Source organism: Callorhinus ursinus, unplaced genomic scaffold (genome assembly GCF_003265705.2).
Source record: "Callorhinus ursinus isolate GAN/ISIS: 27379988/994484 unplaced genomic scaffold, GSC_fseal_2.0 scaffold19, whole genome shotgun sequence".
Taxonomy (NCBI): domain Eukaryota; kingdom Metazoa; phylum Chordata; class Mammalia; order Carnivora; family Otariidae; genus Callorhinus; species Callorhinus ursinus.
This window is the reverse complement of record NW_027397081.1, coordinates 18,912,379-18,934,123: the sequence shown is the minus strand read 5'-3', so window position 1 is coordinate 18,934,123 and position 21,745 is coordinate 18,912,379. Positions and strand designations below refer to the sequence as shown.

The following is a 21,745-nucleotide window of genomic DNA, read 5'->3' as shown; positions in this document are numbered from 1 at the left end:
AATACCACTGAAACGTGATTTGTCAGTTTACTATTTATCTTCGGATATGTGTAATTTTTCCAGACTTCCCATTCTAATTGCTTTCAGTTTTAAGAGCAAATCATATACAGGTGGATTTTATACCACAGGATGGTTTATGTAAAATGTTTGTAACAAAGGAATAACTCTCCAAAGCTAGTTCTTATTGCCACCTGTATACATAAACAGATTTTCCCTTAAATTACTGTTAAAATTGCCCATTTCCAGATATGACTATCAAAGAACGCAATGCCCATCTAATACAAGCACGTAAGAGAAAATTAAATTCTTCCATAATTATTTTAAGACCCAATAATTTTATTTAGTTATCACTTGATAATGTTTATTCAGTTTCAAAAGATAAAAAGTAAATAATATTTATTAATATTGACAGCGTGAAATATGGAATGCTTTCTCCTCTTACCTAACATTTGTGTGTATGTGTGTGTGTGTGTGTGTGTGTGTGTGTGTGTGTATAAAAGCACAGATGTAACATTTTTAAGTGTTTGTGATGGCAAGATGCCTGGCATATTCACGCACTTGGAGCAAGTAGCTTTGAGAAAGTTTATCGCTCAGAGTTGCCTGAATGGATGTTTCTGGACTTGTTGGATTTCTAATTTATGTCTCGATGCTCTGTTAGGAGAACATTGGGGTATTTTATTTTATTTTTAAATTTAGAGACTTTAGAACTATTTGGGAAACAGCATCTCCAAATGTACTGGCAGTTAGTCCAATTTACATTCATTTTATTTGAAACTGAAGTGTTTATACTTTTTTCTTATCAGGAGGGTAAGAGAGAAGCAGAAGTTAGATACTTTTTTTTTTTTTTTGCTGGGTCACTTCAAGGTTTTCATTATGCAAAGAAGGGTAGGGATTTTTTAAGAAATTAAAAGATCCACTATGAAACTAAAAGCCTTTATTCCCCCGTTCTTATTCAACCCCAAATTCTGATTTGAAAGTAAATAATAAAAAAATCTTCCTAGAAAGTAAAATACAGCTCCATAATGTAATAAGGCCCCATATTTTAAATCCTGTACAAAGCAAACATGGGCTGTGGCTAGAGGACAGAGGATCATCCCTCTCTGCAGACAGGTTGGTTGGAGTTTTTTCTCCATGTCCAGTCCCCCGGCATTTTTGGTCTCCGACAAATGTGCTGTCTACACAATGTGAAGGACTTTGAAAGCAGCCACAGCCTGTTTTTCCCTTTCGTGTCTGTTCTGCAGTATTTCCAGCAGTGAGATTTCAGGCAGAGCATCTTCTTTTCGAGTATAGGTGGGATTTTTCTTTTCCTTTAATACTTGGCCAGTCAGATTTGAAGGTTTGGGTTTGGGGATGGTCTTGGCATATTCCAAAGCCTGAAAGCATGAAGATAAAGTTTCATTTGAAATGGGAAGTGACCCCTGGATTCCTTAAATGAAATCAAGTCTTAGGACATGTTTACTGGTAATACGAATAGACACTATTGCTACCATAAGGTACTGAGATGTGGATGGGAATGGAGAGCAGATGGGAAATGCAAGTCCTGCAATATAACGCACAGTTTCAATGAAGTAAGTTAGCCATACAACAGTTTGCTATGAAAAAGAGCTGGAAAATGAAACAGAGTTGTGCCTTGGGGTGTTTTCTTTATAAAACGGAGTTTTATTCAAAGTGTTTGAAAATAGATTTCTCATGTATGGCTCTATTTAGCTTCTGGTGGTCTTATTAAAACCAAACTTCTAGTAAGGAGATATTAACAGACCTTTCCATTGAAAGTGGACTTGCTACAGCTTGAAACCAAAGACATCACTGTAGTTGACAAAATTGAGCTTCCATTATTACATCAACTATTCTTGTTCCCAGGCTCTTGGAACTCTAGCAACTACTTATTAGTGGTTGGAAATTATTCTTTTCTTTTGTATATCCATAGAAGCCTGGAGACTGGAAAAAGCAGTCTTTTTTCAATGATGTTAGTTCCAAAAGGCACTACAATAAAAATGAGATCACTAAATATGATTTCTAAATCTGTCTTTATATCAATTTTATATTTTAATAAGTTTGATAGCTGAAATAGGAGTAGATAGTATATTCAGGTGCTGGAAGGGAAAAAAAATGTCCAAACTTCTCAGTGTGTGTAGGTGACTTCTGTAGGAATTTCTAATTACAGACTTGTTGTCTTGAATCTCTTCATGGAAAAAATAATGGATTGGAGAAAAAAGAAAAAGTGGCACCATGGAAACTCAATCAAGTGGACTGAGGTCTTCAAGGTCCGAGGAAGAAAGGCAATAAATAGAAAATAGGATGGTCTGTGAGAGAGAACATGAAGTACAAATTCCTAAAAGCACCAAAGGGTCACTTGTCCCTCATGCAAAGGGTCCCATGTTCTTCTTGGGACTGAGACAGAGACTTTGCAAGCCTCGGTGTCTCTGCTGAACGTACGTCATTCACATCCTGACTTATAGTTGGATGACCTCTGAGAGGGAGAACATTCTGTATTTTATGAAATAATTTTTCATGGCTAGACGGACCTATATATTATAGTCCCTTGGGAAAAATCTAGGGAAAAGAACTTGAGAGAAACAATGAAGGACTTTTCTTTGACATATGTAGTCATAAATGGCAAGAAGACACTAATCCCTTAAAATTTAATGGTAAGGAAGGAAATTGAGAGGATTTATCAGGATTGCTAGTTTCTTCTAAGAAATCACCTTACTATTCAATTAAAAAAATTTTTTTTGAGTATAGTTGACAAACTGTTACTTTGGTTTCAGGTGTACAACTTAGTGATTCAACTTCTATATCCTCTGTCATCACGCAACACTCTTACAGTATCATTGACTATATTCCCTGCGCTGTGCCATTCATGCTCATGATCTACTCATTTCAGAGAGATAATCTCTCTCCCCTTCATACATTTTGCCCATCACCCCACCACCTCCCCTCTGGCCACCATCAATTTGTTCTCTGTAGTTATAGGTTGGATTCTGCTTCTTGTTTTGCTTATTTGGTTTTCAGAGTCCACATAGGAGTGAAATTTATGGTGTTTATCTTTCTCAGTTCTGACTTATTTCACTTAGCATAATATCCTCTAGGTCCATCCATGTTGTCACAGATGGCACCATCTCATCCTTTTTAAAAAATTCCTTAAAAATTTATTTCTATTTAAAGATTTTATTTTTTTATGAAAGAGAGATTGAGAGAACTAGTGGGAGGAGGGGCAGAGGGAGAAGCAGACTCCCTGCAGAGCAGAGAGCCCGATGCGGGACTTGATCTAGGACCCCGGGATCATGACCTGAAAGGAAGGCAGATGCTCAACTGACTGAGCCACCCAGGCGCCCTCATCCTTTTTTTAAGGCTGTGTAATATGTTTCTCTGTGTGTGTGTGTGTACATGTACACACCACATCTTATCCATTCTTCTACAGATGGACACTTGGGCTGCTTCCATATCTTGGCTAAATAATGCTGCAATAAACATATGTGTGCATATATCTTTTCAAATTAGTATTTTTGTATTCTTTGGGTAAATAATCAGTAGTGGAATATATTGGATTATATGGTAGTTCTTTTTTTTTTTTTTAAGATTTTACTTATTTGCCAGTCAGAGTGTGAGAGAGTGCACAAGCAGGGGGAGTGGCAGGCAGAGGGAGAAGCAGACTCCCTGCTCAGTAGGGAGCCCGATGCAGGGCTCGATCCCAGGACTCTGGGATCATGACTTGAGGTGAAGACAGACGCTTCACCTACTGAGCCACCCAGGCGACCCATCATATGGTAGTTCTATTCTTAAATTTTGAGGAACTTCCATACTGTTTTCCACAGTGGCTGCACCAGTTTACATTCCCACCAACAGTGCCTGAGGATTCCTTTTTCTCCACATTCATTATTTCTTGTCTTTTTTGATTCTAGCCATCTGACCAGGTGTAAGGTGATCTCATTGTGGTTCTGATTTGCATTTCCCTGATGATGAGTGATGTTGAGTGTCCTTTCCTGTCTGCTGGCCTTACTGTTCATTTTTATGTGTGTCAAATTTGAAATACAAGAAGAAAACATGTGGGGGACTAAAGACCATGATGAACTTCAGGCTAACCTTACCAGCATCATTTGTGTACCTCTTATTTGTGTATCAGTATCTGTGAATGATGGGTAGCCACAGGAATGGCAGCAGCTAAGACATCTCCTGGGTTCAAAAAACACGGGGAATTTGCTCAGCGGTAACAAAGGTTTCCTTTTAATTCTAATTGAAAAGCTAACTGCCTTGGTGGGGATTTCTTACCTTCTGCCGAGGGATGGCAGATTGACTTTCAGTTTTCACTGTTTGTGGTTTTGACAGAATGGATAGGGTCTTCATGTTATACTCCTTAACTTGTTTCGCGTATTCCTTTTTTTGGATTAATTTCTGCCTCTGTTCAGAGAAACCAGGTTACGACAGTGCACAGGTCCTGCTAGATCTCTCTGTTCTCTCTTTAAAAGCGGCACTCATTTTAGCCAGCTGGGTATATTGTACCAGCAGCAGAGAGGAAATGGGGTTAGCACGCGTAAGGCAACAGCAGTGAGATAGTTAATGTTTCTCCTAGAAACCGTCTCTTTCTGAGGGGCGACATCACTGCCGTAGCACACCCAGTATTCCCTTAACAGGGTCTAAATCACATTCTGCTCCTTCTTTGTTGCATTTACCCAATTTATTTTCATTTTGGCTTCCAACTTTGAACTATACTCTCTTTTTATGCCTTGAGTGCAACTGTAGTTAAAACACATTAAATGGAGATCTTCTTTCACTAGAGGAAAGGAAATAAAGTGGATGCACTTTTCAGGGGTTGGGAAACTCTTATCCTAAGTGTCTTCTCTGTAGCCACTCTTCAAAATTACCAACATCACTCTATTGGGAAAGACCAATGACCATATAACACACACATCTCTTTTCATGTGCACGTGGCCCCCTTTTCTGTGCAGGCCTTCAAGACTAACTAAAAGGTAGATACATAAAACAACATTGGCTAGGTAATTTTATCTTATGGTAAAAGGAGTATCTGGGTCTCTATTACTAATGCTATTTCACAAGGGTCTCTATTCAGATGGAGACATTTGGATTAGGACTTGGTTCTGGGGGTGGGTGGGAGACATGTCTGTACAGTTCTGCTAATACAAATCCAAGTGGGGCAAATCCAAGCCTACAAAATGTTGTATGTCCATCACACTCACTTTGTCTCTGATGGATTCAAGGTCAGGTCCAAGGCCTCCAAGCTTCACGTCTCTTTTCTGATAACCTTTCAGCTTGGAGCTCTAGAAATACAAAGAGACAGCTTCTTGTAAGGAATTGTGCCCCACCCCCCGCCCCCAACTACGCTCTCATAGCCACATAAGGAAAAGAATGGAAGCTCGTGTGGACGGTTGGGAGAGTGGGTGCATTTCCTGACCCTTCTTCCACTCTAATGGCAGTTATTGATAATAGCTTCTTGGGTAATTTGTAGCTGGTCAGCTAACATGTTTTGACTTTTCCAACTTCTGCAACAACAAAAAAATTGGAATTCTGAAAATTATAAATAAAAATTTCCAAGTGCATAAAGAGCTGTTTTGTTATTAACGTTCTAAACAACATATACATCACCACTTTTTTGCTGCCATTACTATTACATCTGGTCTTGTACAGTTCACAAAACCAAATGATTTCTAAATCAGGTAAGCATTGCTTCAAAAGGAGAGTGCTCTGTCTAATGAGGTCCTAACATTCAAAAGACTGTAAATTTTTAAAAAATTTAAATTCAGTTAATTAACATAGAGTGTATTATTAATTTTGGAGGTAGAGTTCAGTGATTCATCAGTTGCATATAACACCCAGTGCTCATTCCATCACGTGCCCTCCTTCATGCCCATCCCCCAGTTACCCCATCCCCCACCCACCTCCCCTCCAACAACCCTCAGTTTGTTTCCTAGAGGTAAGTGTCTCTTGTGGTTTGTCTCCCTCTCTGATTAGGAAAAGACTAAATTTTTAAGGGTTAAGAGTCTTGGCAAGATCTGGGGCACCTGGGTGGCTCAGTTGGTTGTCTCCGACTCTTGATTTGGGCTCAGGTCATATGATCTCAGGGTTGTGAGATCAAGCCCTGCGTCAGGCTTCACATTCAGTGTGGAGTCTGCTTCTCTCTCTCTCCTGGCCTCTCCTTCTGCTCGTGCTCTCTCTCTCTCTCAAATAAATCTTTTTAAAAAAAGTCTAGGCAAGATCTACTGAGAAACTCCTTTTAGTCAATGAGGTTTTGAATATTTTGAAGGGCATAAGTAATTTTATATGACAACTCTTACTAGTATTGAATATTTAAAGGGACAGAGTAACATAATGAGGCAATTTAATTTTTGGATCATGACTCGAGCTCAGTAACAGGCAGGAAAAACACTAATGCTTTCCTGACCATAGGATAGATTAAGATATTCCCCAAACTGTTGCTTTTGATGTTAAAACTGACTTGCTACTTGGGGAAGATGCCCTTGTGGGGATACCAAATCCTTTGAGTTGTGAGTTCATTTGGTTTCCTTCCTTGGGAAGAATAGGAAGGACAACACCAAAGAGCTAGTGTGACAGTGATTCTATTTAGACAGACGAAGTCGGTGCTTAGAACAGAGAAAGAATAGCCATCCTGAAGAGGGGACAGGCAGCTCTGTACTAATTGTACATGGTACTACCTTGCTATATGAGAATGACAAAGCTCAGGATTTTTCTAAATTTTGAAAGTTCCTATAAATTATGTTAAATCCTAAGATATGCAGTATATCTAATGAGTTTTTTTTTTTAGATTTATTATTTGTCAGAGAGAGGGAGGGAGAGAGTGAGCACAAGCAGGGGAAGAGGCAGGCAGAGGGAGAGGGAGAAGCAGACTCCCCACTGAGCAGGGAGCCTGATGAGGGACTCAATCCCAGAACCCTGGGATCATGACCTGAGCCAAAGGCAGATGCTTAACCAACTGAGCCACCCAGCTGTCCCTCTAACGAGCTCTTAAAACAGAATTTAACAGATTGTCCAGAGACTTAAAAAAAAATTCTCATATTGGGTATAGTTACTACCTGTAACTTCCAAATCTTAAAAGTGTCCAATATACATTGTATCAATGGTTACAAGAATGTGTTCTACTCCCACTGGCCTATTGGCTGACTACCCATAGCTCATACCAGTTAGTTTCTCCTTGTCCTTCCCCACCATAGAGGCTTGGAGACAGGTACTCCTTTCCCCAGATCTGTAGCACTGAGCTCTGGCCCATGAGGAATAAATGCAAGTTGGCTAGGGTAGAGTTTGCATCTTAGTTTTCATTAAGGCTGGTGAGACCCCGCCCTTTCCTTTTCCTGCCTTGAATGTGGATATGACAGCTGGAGCTGCAGCAGCAATCTCGTCAGGAAAGGAACCAGAGAACCATTCAAATATTGGTTCTGCTGTTTTGAGCTGTGGACCACCAGTGCTAGTTACTGTCTATTTGTGGATTAACTGTAGGTGAGAAGAATGAGCTCATAATTTTGAAGTTGCTGTAAACAGTAATTGTGTGACTTGTAGCTGAAAGCAATATTTCTAGTATCTCAGTACTTCAGAGAGCCAGAATCCTGTATCTTTTAGGCAACATTTCTACGCTGCCAGGATTGAGTCCTGCAAATAGAATTTCCCTGATTAGAATTTTCAAAATTTATAGTCAAGTCTTTCATTATATCTAACTGTAAAACACAAGAGATGATTTTTTTTTAAAAAAGAGGTTGTTGGGCTAAAATCATTAAAAATATTAAAGTATAGAGAAAAAATATTTTTCATTAGAGGCTGTTCAAAATCCTAAATCTCCTTAGAGAAAAAATCACCTGGCAAAACCATTCCTGCTACTTCATACCCTTGACATCTACGTGTTCATATTTTCATAAAATTGCCAAGTGCTACAAATTAGTTTTTTTTCCACTAAGTATTTTAGCATTATGCTGTATTTCCCTGTCACTAAATATTTTTCAAAAATGTGACTTTCATACATAACATTCTAAATGTTGAACATTTAAGATGTCCTAGGGATGAGCATTGTTTGTGGGCTACTCTGATGATTGCTTTGAGATCTAAACTGAATAGAATTGGAATTACTGAGACAAAATCACAAACACACTTAAGGTCCTTAATGAACACTTCCATTAGCAGTGTGTAAGAATGCACTTTTTGTCCAAACCTTAATTTCACTGGGTATGACCACATTTTAACATCTCCCCTAATTATTAATAGGTGAATGAACTCCAGTATCTTGTACTTGGCAATTGCGAATTTGTTCTTTATTTTGGGCCTGGCATCTGTACTGCTGTTTTGCAATCGGTAAGTTACTTTCTGTTTGCCAAAGTAAACCAATAATGAAAAAGGAAGAGAGCCTTGCTCATCTCCAGGTCATAAATCCAATTTGTCCAGAACTGATGAGAAATGATCAGTGGCCAGAAATCACATACTTAGCGTGAAGCAGCTTAACTTTAATCATTGAGCTGACACAGAAGGTACAGTGTGAAGCACAAATAATTGCTCCCTGCACCCCCCCCATGTTGTCCCAGTTTTTACTAGCCCCTCCAATAATCAGAATAAACATCTTGATTATCGTAGGAAAACAGCAAAGGCAGTAGCATTAAATATTGACACAAAGTAAACAATGTGGTCCAAGGAGAGGGATGAGTATCCAAATGCTACTAACTCCTTCCAGCATGAGCTGCTTCTAGCAAAGAGACCTTTTCACAAGGGAGAGAGAGCATGGTTCCTAAGAGAGTTTGTTCTGGGTGACTGGCAATGAAAAATCTGGATTTACTTAAGTTTGCCTCAAGTAATCTTGACTGGCTCTCAGTGCTATAATTTCATTTGATCTCTTTCCATCAAAAGTCGTTTTTTTTTTTTTAACAGTTTTACTGAAATAGAATTCACACACCACAAAATTCACCCATTTGAAGTTGTACAATTCAGTGGTTTTTAGTGTATTCATCAAGTTGTGCAAACATTGCCATGATCTGATTTTAGAACATTTTCATCACCCTGAAAAGAAACCCCTGTACCCATTAGCAACCACTCCTCTGCCCCCGCACCAGCCCTAGGCAACCACTAATCTACTTTCTGCCTCTTCAAAAGGCTTTTATAGTAAAATAATCCTCAGAATTTACTTTGATTTAGTTCTCCTTGGCTGTTACAAGACTAAAAGTTCACAATAGCATGCTCCCCCTACCCTCCCCCCAAATTAAATCAACAGTGATAGTCCTGTTGGGTCTCTAAACACAGGAGGAAAAAATAATCCTGTTCTCCACAAACCCCTGATGGTGTTCATGGCTAGTCTTTGCAGGAGACCTGCACAACCTAACCTCCGCCATCCCTGGCCCCGGGCTGATGATTTCGAACACCACACTGAACTGGTGTTCATTGTTGATGGTCCCCTTGGCAGAGGACGGCCCCAGATTTTCCTGATGGCATGTTTCTGCCAGTAACTAATCCCACCTCTCAAGCTCGAGGAGTGACTTCTACTGTAAACGTGGGGCAAAGTGTGCCTGAACTGAAAATTGACCTTGACTCTCCTATGAGGACTTGTTTTCGACTCTGAAACGCCGTACCCTGCTGTGGGGGGACACGGCAGGGCTTTCCTCCAGAACATTCCTCAGATGTCTGAGTGTGAGAAAGTTACTCAAAAGCAGGGCAAAAAACAATGCCTCTGATAGTGGGGAACAGCAAGAGAAGGAAATGTGCTCTGTGGTTGCTAAATTTAATCCAAATAAACCTTCTTAGAAGCCTTCAAGCAGCAATACCCAGACTGTCTGTGACAATGTGAGTTAATGACTGGAGCTCAGCCATCCCAGAACTCCTTAAGCAGTTGTTTTGTGGCCAATGGCAATAGATACTTCTATGCGGTTTGTCATCCCTTCCGCTGTGTCCATCTCTTACTGCCTGACGTCTGGATTTCTCAGCACAGACGATGCTTAGCGTTCACAAATCAGTTGCATCAGAACTGCCAGGAGAAGGGGAACGGTGCTTGGGCTTGTTAGTTTTACAAAGTCTCAAATTTTTAATGTGATTCAAATCGAGTCCCTTGGAAACCACAAGATTTGCTGTGACGAGCAAATGGGCACGACCTGGATAATGATTCCCCCTGCCTGGTGCCCCGGCTACCTGCTGTCCTATACAAATAGCACACGGTTCTCAATCATTTGAGCTTCTGGAGTAGCTTAAAGGACAAAGAGGGCTTCTGTGCATTTGTTAGATGCAGGGTGAAGGTGTTGGCCCCCGCAAATGGATGCGGGTGTGTCGCAACATTCCTGAAAGAAAGCAGGAAGGGGGAGGGATTTTCTGAGTTGGAAAGGGGGTTTGGGCAGCAGTGTCTGGAAGTTTTTTTCTTCCCCTTCTGACCCTCCCATGCTCTTAGACTTCCGGTGATGCACATGGTCATCGGGGTACTTTCTGCCACCTCTTCTCTGTAAGACATGAACTCAACTTACTGAGAGAAGAAGGAAAAGGAAACTAACATTTATTTGATGGTCTACTCTTTGCTAGGGACTAAGCTACAGGCTGGTCCTTTTTGCCTGTAATGCTCTTTCGGTCTTTTCTCGTTAACTCTTTTTTTGTTTTGTTTTGTTTTAAGATTTTATTTATTTGTGAGAGAGAGCACGCGAGTGCACAAGCAGGGGGAGTAGCAGGCAGAAGGAGAAGCGGTAGGCAGAAGGAGAGGCGGCAGGCAGAAGGAGAAGCAGGCTCCCTGCTGAGCAAGGAGCCCGAGGCAGGACTCAATCCCAGGACCCTGCGATCATGACCTGAGCCAAAGGCAGACGCTTAACCGACTGAGCCACCCAGGCGCCCCTTTGTATTAACTCTTGATCATCTAAATCTTGGCTCAGAATTATCCCCTGAAGCTCTGCTTGACCCCCGAGGTTGGGATGTCAACCCAAACTCCTTTGTGCTCCTCTGTGCAACCCATACATACCTTTCTCCCCCTCTCCCCCCAGTGGCAACATTATACTGCAGTTATTTTCCTGTGTGTCTACATGAGGAAGGGTCATGGCTCATTCTCTTTTCTTCTCCGCACCTACCACAGTTCCTAATAGGAATTCAGCTATGTTGAATTGAACAAAGGTTGATTCCCTAAAACCACCTTATAGTGAATGTCCCTCGGGACCGAGGCACTCATTTCTCCACTTGCTGCGAGTGCTGTCTGCTATGGCTCCCAGTTGGGTCCCTCCCTAAGAACCGCCCTCAGCCAGATGGAGCTGGGGTGTCCAAAGTTCCAACCCTCCCCCGGGGGGCAGTCAATAGCCAATGGCTGGTCCACATGGTGGAGCAAAAGCCTGCACCCTTTACCTTCAAAGAGCCATCCCGACTTCAGAGCCCTTGTGGGCTTCTTAGAGGCTTCTGTTGTACCTGCTTCACTGCACACTCTCCCTCAGCCAGCCCTGCCCCCCCCCTCACTCCCTTCCAGGGGTGGTTTGGGAGGCACGCCTCAGTCAGCCTCCTGCACATGAATCTCCATTTCAGAGTCTATTCCTGGGGGAACCCAGATCACCAAAGGCTCATTGCTTCCAACCCCGTCTTCCCCTGTTGCCCTGTAACGCAGAATGCATTTTCCAGTGTTCTCCTTACCATTTGACATTAGAAGCAAGCGACCTTTCCTGGGGGTTTTTAATGCTTGCAACAGTGGAGAAATGCAGAGGACCTAAAAAGACTCCTTCCATGTGCCTTCGTTTCTTCCTGGAAAGATTTTGCATTTTCGCTCAGCCCTACTTTGTCTTCTCAGATAGGAGAAGGTCCTGAGAGACTCAGCCTTGACTAGGGGCCAAGACAGGGGGTGGGGAACATTTCTGAGGGTGTCATGTTTAACCTGGGGTCAAAAGGAGCCCTGTCCCTGAGCTGAAGCACAAAGGAGGGACATTTCAGGTAGCAGCAGGAATCAAATCGGGAAGTGCCTCAGAACTTGTGTGGCATTGGCTCAGTAACGACCATCCCTTTTCCACGGCTAGAAGTAAGGGAATGAAAACCAAGGGCCATCTGTATAATCAGAATTAAAAGGTTATTTGGTAAAATGCTTTTATTACCTTGATGCTGCTCTTCTTCCTATGCTTTCTTCCTTTTTCTAGTTGAAGCAGGTAGCCTTCGGAATTGCTACGACTAATTTTCATTTGGTTTCTTTGGCTTCTGTCCGAAATGAGCTGGGATTCACTTTCGACCCTTGACAATATAGGTGGAAATGTGACGCTGGATGAGGCCCCTTCCCTGGGCTGCACCTCGGTCAGCTGCATTAAGGCTTGCTGATGCTGCTCCATTATCTGAGTGAGCTGTGAGTCTGGAGAAGCTCTAACGAGTTGGCTGTCTGAGGAAGGATGGAATTTCCTGAATGGAAAAACACCCCACAAATCTGTTAAAAACTGATTACATAAGACTTTTAGCATAAGAGTCTTTATGAATTTGATGTATTCATTGTTCTCCAAATCAAATTAATGATCTTGAGCTTAATTTTTTTAAGAAAGATTTATTTATTTGAGAGAGAGAGAATCCAAAGCAGACTGTGCTGAGCGTAGAGCCTGACGCGGAGCTCGACCTCATGACCCTGAGATCGTCACCCAAGCAGAAACCAAAAGTCAGATGTTTAACTGACTGTGCCACCCAGGCTAGCCTAATCTTTTCATAAATACATTAATTTCTTAAAATCCTCCTAGTTTTCTTTAGGATAGTCTAGCTCTTATTTAGAACTTCCATTTAGTGCATTCAGAATAGAAAAAGAAAACACCCCTTTAAAAGTCCTTGCCACTATAAAATACCTGGAAATGTTGGATTACATTTAAACAGACATCCTTTTGAATACATAGGCAAATTTGTAAGAGAGGCAGGGAATCTTTGAGACCAAAACCAAAAAAGGAACAAAAGTAAAGCAGATTTTGGATGAGCTGAAGCTATGGCTTGCTTTGCGGGAGTTTTGGACCTATGGGCTTGAGTTCTAGCACTTCACTGTGCACAGGATATGTGAAATCTTGGCCCCGTGTCGGGTGAGAAATCAACTGAGATGCCTGCGTGAAGGCCTTGGAGAGCTACGTCCTTGATAAAAAGTTGGATTAGTGAATCAACAAAGCAAGCCCATCTGTCTTGGTCTAGGTTCTCAACTGGAAAAAAAATTCCTTATGAATTTCCATGGGACAGTGTTTGGTGTTCATATTTACCTTACCCACCTAGTCATGGATTCCAACACCAAAAAAAATGAAATAAAAATGATCCCGGAGGGGGATACCTCTGCATATCTGGCAGAAGCAAATATAAAAGTTCTCTGGAGGGATGCACTCCTTCTCAAGCCTGCCTAGGCATCTACAGACAAGATGGCTAAACATATATTCACAATCCAAAATCCTAGAATATATGAGGAAATAATCTACCAAGTAGAAGAGTCAGCAGACACAGGCATACACACAAGAAGCAGTGCTAGATTTCTAAGAACTTCTGATCATAGAATATTAGATAGCATTCTTAAAGCAAGCATGTTTAAAATGATTAAAGACCTGAAAGAAGAAATCAAAACCCTGAGAAACCTATTTTGAAAAAAGAACAGGAAGTCTTAATCAGAACCAAATAAAAATTCTAGACATGAAAAATATTATTGAAATTTACAACTCAGTGGATACATTAAAGCCATACTGGCTACAGCTGAAAAGAGTTATTGGGTTGGGAAACTTATGGGAGGAAATTTCTCAGAAACATGGATAGATAAATGATAGAAAATAAGAAACTGGATTAGAGACCTAGAGTCTAGAATAACAGATTTTAATATACATCTCTTTGGTGTTCCTGGAGGGAAAATAGGGTAAATAATATTTCATTAGATACGTAGCATTTCTTATGACTATTTCTTAATAAAGGGACATGGATGATAATTTTGTAGAATTTATGAAAGTGATGAATCCTCAGGTTTAGGAATCACAAGAAGGATTCAAGATTTCATACCTAGACCTAATACAGTGAAACTTCAGAACGCCAAGAACAGAGGGAGGGACCTTAAAAGATGAAAACAAAAGAAATATTGACAAAAAACTTTTCACACAAACCAGGAGATAGAAAAATGTTTTCAAAGAGTTTAACTCTTTACCAGGTTAAACTATAATTCAAGATAGAGCATAAAGGAATTTCAGGTAAATTTACCAGTGACCTACTCTTGTTGAAAAAATTTCCAAATAATATCTACTTCAGGAAGAAAGCACAAAATGGAAGAAAAACTGTGAGGCAAAGACATTAATAAACAGTTAAATTTAAAACATTGTATACAATAAGCAATAATTTTTGGAGATATAGGTGCTGGACAAAGTGCTGGACAAAAATACCAGAGGGCAACTGGATTAAAACAATCCAGCGATTCTGAATATGTCCTGGAGGAGAATAGAAATATCAACACTAGCCTAGTTAAGTTTTTTGAAAAATTAGTTGGATGGACCTAGAGGGCATTATGCTAAGTGAATTAAGCCTGACTGAGACAAATACCATATGATTCCACTCATAAATGAAATCTAAAAAAAAGAAGTAACAAGCAGAATCAGTCTTATAAATACAGAGAACAAATTGATGGTGGCCAGAGGGAAGGAGGTGGTAGGTTGGGCAAAATGGGTGAAGGAGAGAGGCTTCCACTTATGGAATTAATGTCACGGGAATAAAAGTCACAGCATAAGGAACATAGTCAGTGGTATCGTAATAGCAATGTAATGGGACAGATGATAGCTACACTTGTGAACATAGCATAATGTATAAACTTGTCAGATCACTGAGTTGTGATGGATCGTTGTCAACTATACTTAAAATAGGAAGATAATGTATATTTCCAAATCAGTAGAGGGAAAAAGTAACAAAACTCTATTAGTTCAATAGGAGACCTAGATATCTATATGTAGAGAGAGATATAATAAGCGTAGAAACAATAGGGTGATTGAAAGGACAAGTTAAGATGGTAGAAATAAATCCAAATAGGATTATCATAACAAATGTAAGTAGTTTAAAGTTGAAAATCCACTTGTGATAAAAGCTCTTTGCAAAAGGAATAGGAATAGGAGAAATTTCCTGTCCCTCCTCCCTGTCTACCAAAAGTTAAATATTTTTCATGATATAAATGTTACAAGCACTCCCTGTAAAGTCAGGAAAAAAAGACCAGGGTGCTTGCTATCTATCACAATCTCTTCCAGGAAGCTAAATCTGAATTTTATTGAATGTATGTTCTATACCTCCAAGTATAGCACTGAAATGTCTTCTCATCCCTTCAGATATGCAAAATTTCCTCCCTACTTTGAAAGTAAGCTCCTGGAAGGCACCTGTGCGTCATACTACTTTTGTATCTTCTATAGCATTTTAGCATTGGATTTAGTGCGTATCAGGTATGTGATAAACACATTTGATTGAACGACATCAGGAAATGTCCCCTGAGGTGATTTTTAAAATAACTTTTTTTCTGATTATAGAAGGAATACATCTACATTGCAGGGAACTTGGACAATTCAGAAAGTATGAAGGTGACATTAGAAACAACCCCAATGTCTCTTGCCAGAAATAACCACTATTGACATTTTGGTGCATTTTTCTTCCTTTGTGCATAGTTTTACATAGTAGAGCTCCTACTCCTTAGGTATATATTTGTAACTTACTGTTTTTTTTTTTTTATAGAAGTGTTTCCTCATAACAGTAACTTTTAACGGTTACATGACATTTAATACCATAATTTACCTAAACCTTTCCTTATTGCTGGATTATTGTCATTTTGATAAATGATGTTAGTTTTGTGCATACATATTTTTCTGTATTTTCGATTATTTCCTTAGGATAGGTCAATACAATGTTGGAGATAGTTTCCTCCAAACATTATTTGTAACCCTCAAAATAGACTGATCTTTTTTTAATGACCAGTCCCTCTGTCCTCCTTCCCTCCCTCCAACCTCTGGCTTAACTACAGTGGAAAAACTAGAGGAGACAAGGAAGAAGAAAAATACATTGAAGGTGGACTATTTGAGGCAGAAATCAGAGCCAACTCGGGCACCTGGGTGGCTCAGTCCATTAAGCGTCTGACTCTTGGTTTTGGCTCAGGTCATGATCTCAGTGTTGTGAGATCAAGCCCTGCACTGGGTTCCACACTCAGCGGGGAGTCTGCTTGAGATTCTCTCTCTCCCTCTCCCTGTGCCCCTCCCACCTTTCACACTTGCTGTGCGCTCTCTCTCTCTCTCAGATAAATAAATCATAAAAAAAAAAAAAAAGGAATCAGAGCCAAGGACCTTGTTAGGTTAAGTTTCCCTCTCCCCTGACAACCCCCATGACCTGCCCACCCCCCTATTCTCCCTCTCTCATTTCTCCTCTAAAAAAACACTTGAGAAAAGGGAATTCTTACCATAATATTTCTAAGTTCTTATATTTTGTCTCTGTGTAAGTCTGCTTGGGTTGTTTATTTTCCCTCGATCCATTAACATTTTTGTTAGGAATGGACTGGGAGCCCTTCTGGCTCAGGGGCACTTGTTTCTTAGTAAGCTCATTAAGGTAGTTCAAGTCCATATTGGAAAGAGTGTTGATGTGTAGCTGCTGATGTGACAGTCTTTTCTCTTCTTGGCCTTTATGTCCTCTTTCTTTCTTAACATTCATGGAGTGATATCCAGTAGAGTTTTTGTACAATACCTTATCAAGAGCCTGCTGTGGTGGAGCAAATTTATTGGAGGTTACTTTGGGCTCCTGGCTCCTAAGTGCACTTGAGTGTTGTAAATCATTGTTAGGCGCATTCATAATTCCGATTGTTTTGTGCTTTACTGAAGTGTCAGTAGGCTTATTTTGGTTTTGTTGCTGTCTGGGAGTGTTCTGGTTTCTGTGACTGACAGCCAGCTCTTCAGTCACCAAAGACTTCAGGCCATGCTGTTGTTTATGCTGGTTTCGAATCTTGTGATTGGCTGGTTTTCTGGAAGGTTGTTGGCCATTGGTTGTTTCAGAAGATTGACCTCTCGGTTCGCAGTTTGATTTTGCGCTTTCATATTGAGACAAGTGTTCCTGATAATTCTGAAAAGATATCTTTGGTTAATGTAAAGTCAGATGATTGGTATTCTTCATATTTTACCTTAGTATTTTTCACACTAGGGGTCACTTCTGGGAAGATGACCACAGAATTGAAAGGAGATAAAGAGTACAGTAGGTCCTTTCCTAATTTCAGGATATGAGAGTGATTAGCTGAGTAATTCCTCCTGGCAATTTCAGATTACGAATTTTCTAGAAAGAAGTAGAAAGCTTAGAATGGGCTTTATATTAAGGACAAGTCTTTGACATCAAATGTAAAATGAAGTGTTACCAAGTGCGGGGGGGGGGGGTTGGGAGGGGGAGGGGAAAGAGCTTTACCTCCACAGGGCTACATACAAAGGAAGTACAAATCTACATCAAAATATGCAAGTTTATTTTAACTAAAGTGAATATTTTTAAAAATCTTAACCAGAGAGGACATCAATGATCCGGTTTACCAACTAAGCACAAGTCAAATATGAGATACAATTTAGATGATCAGATCTTCTTACTCATATAGGTCAGAAGCTAGAAATGACCTCTTCACCAGATGAAACAAATTAGATTTTATTCAGAGGATTATAAAAGAGTCTGCACTGTGATAGGACATCTGTGAAACCACAAGGGTTGTTTTGCTTCAGTTCCTTAATATAGCCTGTACTTAGGCAATCAAACATCTGGGGGAAATATTTCAATTTCCGAACGGTCTTTATGCTTTTCAAAGTCTTGTAACAACAAAATGTACTCCTGGTATAATAGATACACTATGTAACTATATTGTGCTAAGCCATTTAGAAATAGTTTCCAAGGAATAAAGCACTCATTACTTTGTGAAAAACGAGCAGAGTTAAGAGGCCTTTGGAAAGAATGATTAAATGCTTAGTAAAAACAGTAATATGACCATATGCATCAGTGTGGTATATAACTGCAACATATTTTTTCTTTCTGAACACACTTATTAAAAAAACTCTACCTGTGCAATGTTAATTGAAAAATACCAGTTACCTGGGTCATTCAAGGAAAAAAAACAACCCTTAAAGTGAATAAATCATATTTCTGCTCAAATTGTTTTAGCTTGCCATGAAGAATGATCAAATTATTGCAATGAGTTCAACTTTTATTTCACTTTTCTGATCTAATTACTAAGACATCCTATTCCTGTATAATATTAAATGGTATTCTATTTCCAATGAAATTTCCCTATAATGATGAGATTGAGATTGTTAAAACAGTCCTAAATAATACTACTTTGCATTTCAGATTTTTAAGTATAAATGGCTTATCTGAAATTCAAAGCATGTTCGCCTTGCTTTCTGGAGGATTGGCCAGGTTCTGATGAGCTTGTCTACACTTTGAATTCTTACCTGTGGTACTCCAAAAAAGAAAAACTTCCTTTTCTGTATTTCAATTAAGAAAGGTTCTTTTTTCGGGGTGCCTAAGCATCTGCCTTTGGCTCAGCTCATGATCCCAGGGTCCTGGGCTTGAGCCCCACATTGGGCTCCTTGCTCCAGGGGAAGCCTGCTTCTCCCTCTCCCACTACCCCTGCTTGTGTTCCCTCTCTCGCTGTGTCTCTCTCTGTCAAATAAATAAAATCTTAAAAAAAAAAAAAAGAAAAAAAAAGTTTCTTCCTTCCATGCAGTATATGGAGCTGCCTGGGAGAGATGTGGGCAAGAAGGCTCTGCAAATAGACAGGCCAAGAGCATTCTTTCTTATAGTGGACCTAGAAGAAAACTGCTGTTGTACAATCTTATCAGGTGTGTTAATAAAACACAGTGGCTATTTTCATGGCCATCATCACTGTTCATGAAGGTAAAAAACAAACAAAAAAACCCATGTGCTACAATCTATAAATATTTATTGATTCTGATAATGTCATTTTATTTTATTATTTTTTAAAGATTTATTTATTTGAGAGAAAGAGAGTGCAGAAGCAGGGGGAGGAGCAGAGAGAGGGAGAAGAAGACCCCCCACTGAGCAGGGAGCTGGACATGGGGTTCGATCCCAGGACCCCGAGATCATGACCTGAGATGAAGGCAGACGCTTAACCAACTGAGCCACACTGGCACCCCTGATAATGTCATTTAAGGGCACCTGGGTGGCTCAGTCAGTTGAGCATCTGACTCTTGGTTTCAGCTCAGGTCATGATCTCGGGGTCCTGAGATCAAGCCACACATTGGGCTCCACACTCAGCGTGGTGTCTGCTTGAGATGCTTTTTTCCTCTGCCTCTCCCCCCACTCGTGCTCGCGTGCTCTCTCTCTCTCTTTCAATAACTAAAGTCTCGAAAAATAAAAATAAAAAATATCTGTCAGCCTTTTAATTGCTAGAAAAAGAGTGAACAGGAGCTTTTTCTGCTCCTATCCGACCATACATGTCCCAGTTCTCTGTGTTCATTCCCACCAACAAAGAAAAAAAAAGCTATGAGGAATTTTTTCCTTAGGGTACCGGACCCGAAATCTTGGGTTACCACTTGGTTTTAATCATGTTATACCTTTGCAGCTGACAATTCAGATTACAATAGTACTCTTCACAGGGTGCTTTGTCAACAAGGCCAAGGACTCATCATTTTATGAAACTTCAATAGTCTCAAGTGTTAAATCCGCTATTCACAGAAATGTAAGTGCCCAGAGATGGCATTTCAGTCCCCAGAAAGGAAGACATTTACGGGCTTGCTGTGATTTCTCTCACCTTCTGAGCAGACTACTTGAGATCTGTGGTTTACTGAAGATTTATTACCCGACAATTGAGACATCAGGTGTCACTTTTTAGGTCGCAAGACCTGAGTTCCCTCAAGTTAATATACAAAGCCATTCTCAGGCTACTTAATCTCCACCAGCACTGAAATCCTCTATTCCATCCTGCTCTCAATGGGGTTCTTTTGTTACCAATACTCACAATCAGTCCATACTCCATGCACTAAGAATAACTGCTTAATGGCACTGGGTTTTCCCAGCACACACACAGCAGTGGCCATTGGTACAGCGTTCACATTGGGGAATCCTGATGCCTAATGCGGGGATGATAATTTCTTAGTAAGATCTGTACTTAGTTATTAATGTTCTTTCATACCGTGCCATCCAAGGGTAGTTTGCCCCCAACCCTGTGAAAGGCAGTGTCTGGCTGTTTCTCTTTCATGGCTTTCAGGTTTACAAGCTATAAGCAGAGGGGAGGATGCATGCTCTGTCTCAACCAAAGGTTCATCTGCTTTAAAACAAAAGTCATTCTTGCTGTTACCCTGATCAACCCTGAGGGTTGTGCCTGGGCTCCGAGATCAGCTCTGACATAGAGATGTGTCTGTTGTGTTCATTAACAATAAAACACAAATACTTTGAGCAGGGGTTATCAATTCCATCTGATAATATTAAGAACATTTAGAGCACATGCATTAACTGGCTCCCATTTTTAGCATCAGTAAGGGAGGACTCTACGTTCAGATGAATAAAAGGAGCATAGCTCTCTTGATGGTGTTGGAGGCAAAACCAAAATAATAGCTCTTATATTCTTATAATAAGAGGTAACGTGGGAAGAGGACTTACGATGTGATTATAAGGACTTTGATATCAATTAGTCAAAGATCCTACATACCTTTCACCCTGTCATGCCTTTGCCTTGCCTAGAAATTCAAGAGTTATTTTAGAGTGGCAAGAAAGGAAACATCCTATTTCATTTTTTCAAAGTTTCACTTAACTGGAGAAGTTTCTATTTTTTTCCTATTGACCTGTGCCTGGGAAGGCTCTTCTGCTATTGGGAATGTGCTCACTTGCACAATCTGGCAAAGGTCAGACCCTTAGCTAAGTACTGGGTCCAGTTCTGGCTACACAGCGGAACTAAGATTTGGAAAAGCCATTAAGGTTCATAGGGGAGCACGGAATGATCCAGGACAAGACCTATGTGGAAAGGTAAAGTGAAGGGGGATGACTGGGTTTAAAGTAAAGCCCTTTGCACGAGTAGGACTTTCCATAGAAAGGGATGATGATGAACATCAGTTGTCAGTATTTTAAAAGTGAAGATGCATAGGCTTAAATGGTCTCAGGGGCTTTGTTTCTGACATATCTTCTTTGTTTCCTTGCCCTGTCTCTGGTTTCTCCACGTTGCAGCTTGTGAATGTACTTCTGTCTCTTTTATGAACAAAAAAAATGCAAGAATCCCTCACTTGATCTCATTCTCCAGTTAAACCTCATCTCTTAATCCCGTGAGGAGTCTTGCAGGTGTAGGCTGCACTGGCCTTCCTTTTCCCTCTCTGGTTGTGACCTCTACACCCTGCAAGAGAGCACAGATTCTCACCACCCCACCCACACTGCTCTGCTCAGCCCACCGGTAACCTCTCCCTTGCAAAATCCTCTGGGCACCATTTTCTTTACCTTTTCATTTTTTCAAACTAACAAAATTATTTCAAACTTACAGGAAAATTGCAAGAATAGCATGGAGAACTCCCAAATATTCTTACTGAGAATATTTGTGAATATAATGTGCCAATTTCATCTTTCTCTGCGTGTCTCTCCACATACAGATAGATGGACACGCAAATATACATCATTTCTGTGACTACCGTGTGCATTATGGCTACTTAGTTTTTTTTTTTTTTCTGAATCCTTTGAGACTAGCATGTATGAGTTGCATGTATCATTCCCTTTTCATGGCACCTTTTTAAGTAAAAACTAAAAAACTCTTTCCTGCAGAGCTTGATCCTGTCCACTGATGTCTCTTTCTTGAGATTTTTCAGGTCTCGACTTCTGTGACACTATTTTAGCCTGG

At 40.3% G+C, this 21,745-nt stretch overlaps 1 protein-coding gene across 8 annotated transcripts in view; it reads right to left on the bottom strand.

Moving 5' to 3' along the window:
- Nucleotides 1–919: 919 nt before the first annotated feature.
- The window catches only part of JHY (junctional cadherin complex regulator), a 55,171-nt gene continuing 34,345 nt past the window's right edge, over nt 920–21,745 (bottom strand). For 6 of the 8 annotated variants that reach the window (XM_025893329.2, XM_025893327.2, XM_073903869.1 and 3 more), the window contains 5 exons: nt 16,346–16,998; nt 12,039–12,333; nt 5,196–5,276; nt 4,270–4,398; nt 920–1,373 (listed from right to left, as the gene is read on the bottom strand). In XM_025893329.2, the coding sequence (XP_025749114.1) occupies nt 1,176–1,373; nt 4,270–4,398; nt 5,196–5,276; nt 12,039–12,333; nt 16,346–16,998 (1,356 nt within the window). In that variant the 3' untranslated portion in view covers nt 920–1,175. Of the gene's footprint in view, nt 1,374–4,269; nt 4,399–5,195; nt 5,277–12,038; nt 12,334–16,345; nt 16,999–21,745 lie in introns of those variants that run through there. The other 2 variants (XM_073903870.1, XM_073903872.1) reach the window with 2 other exon arrangements.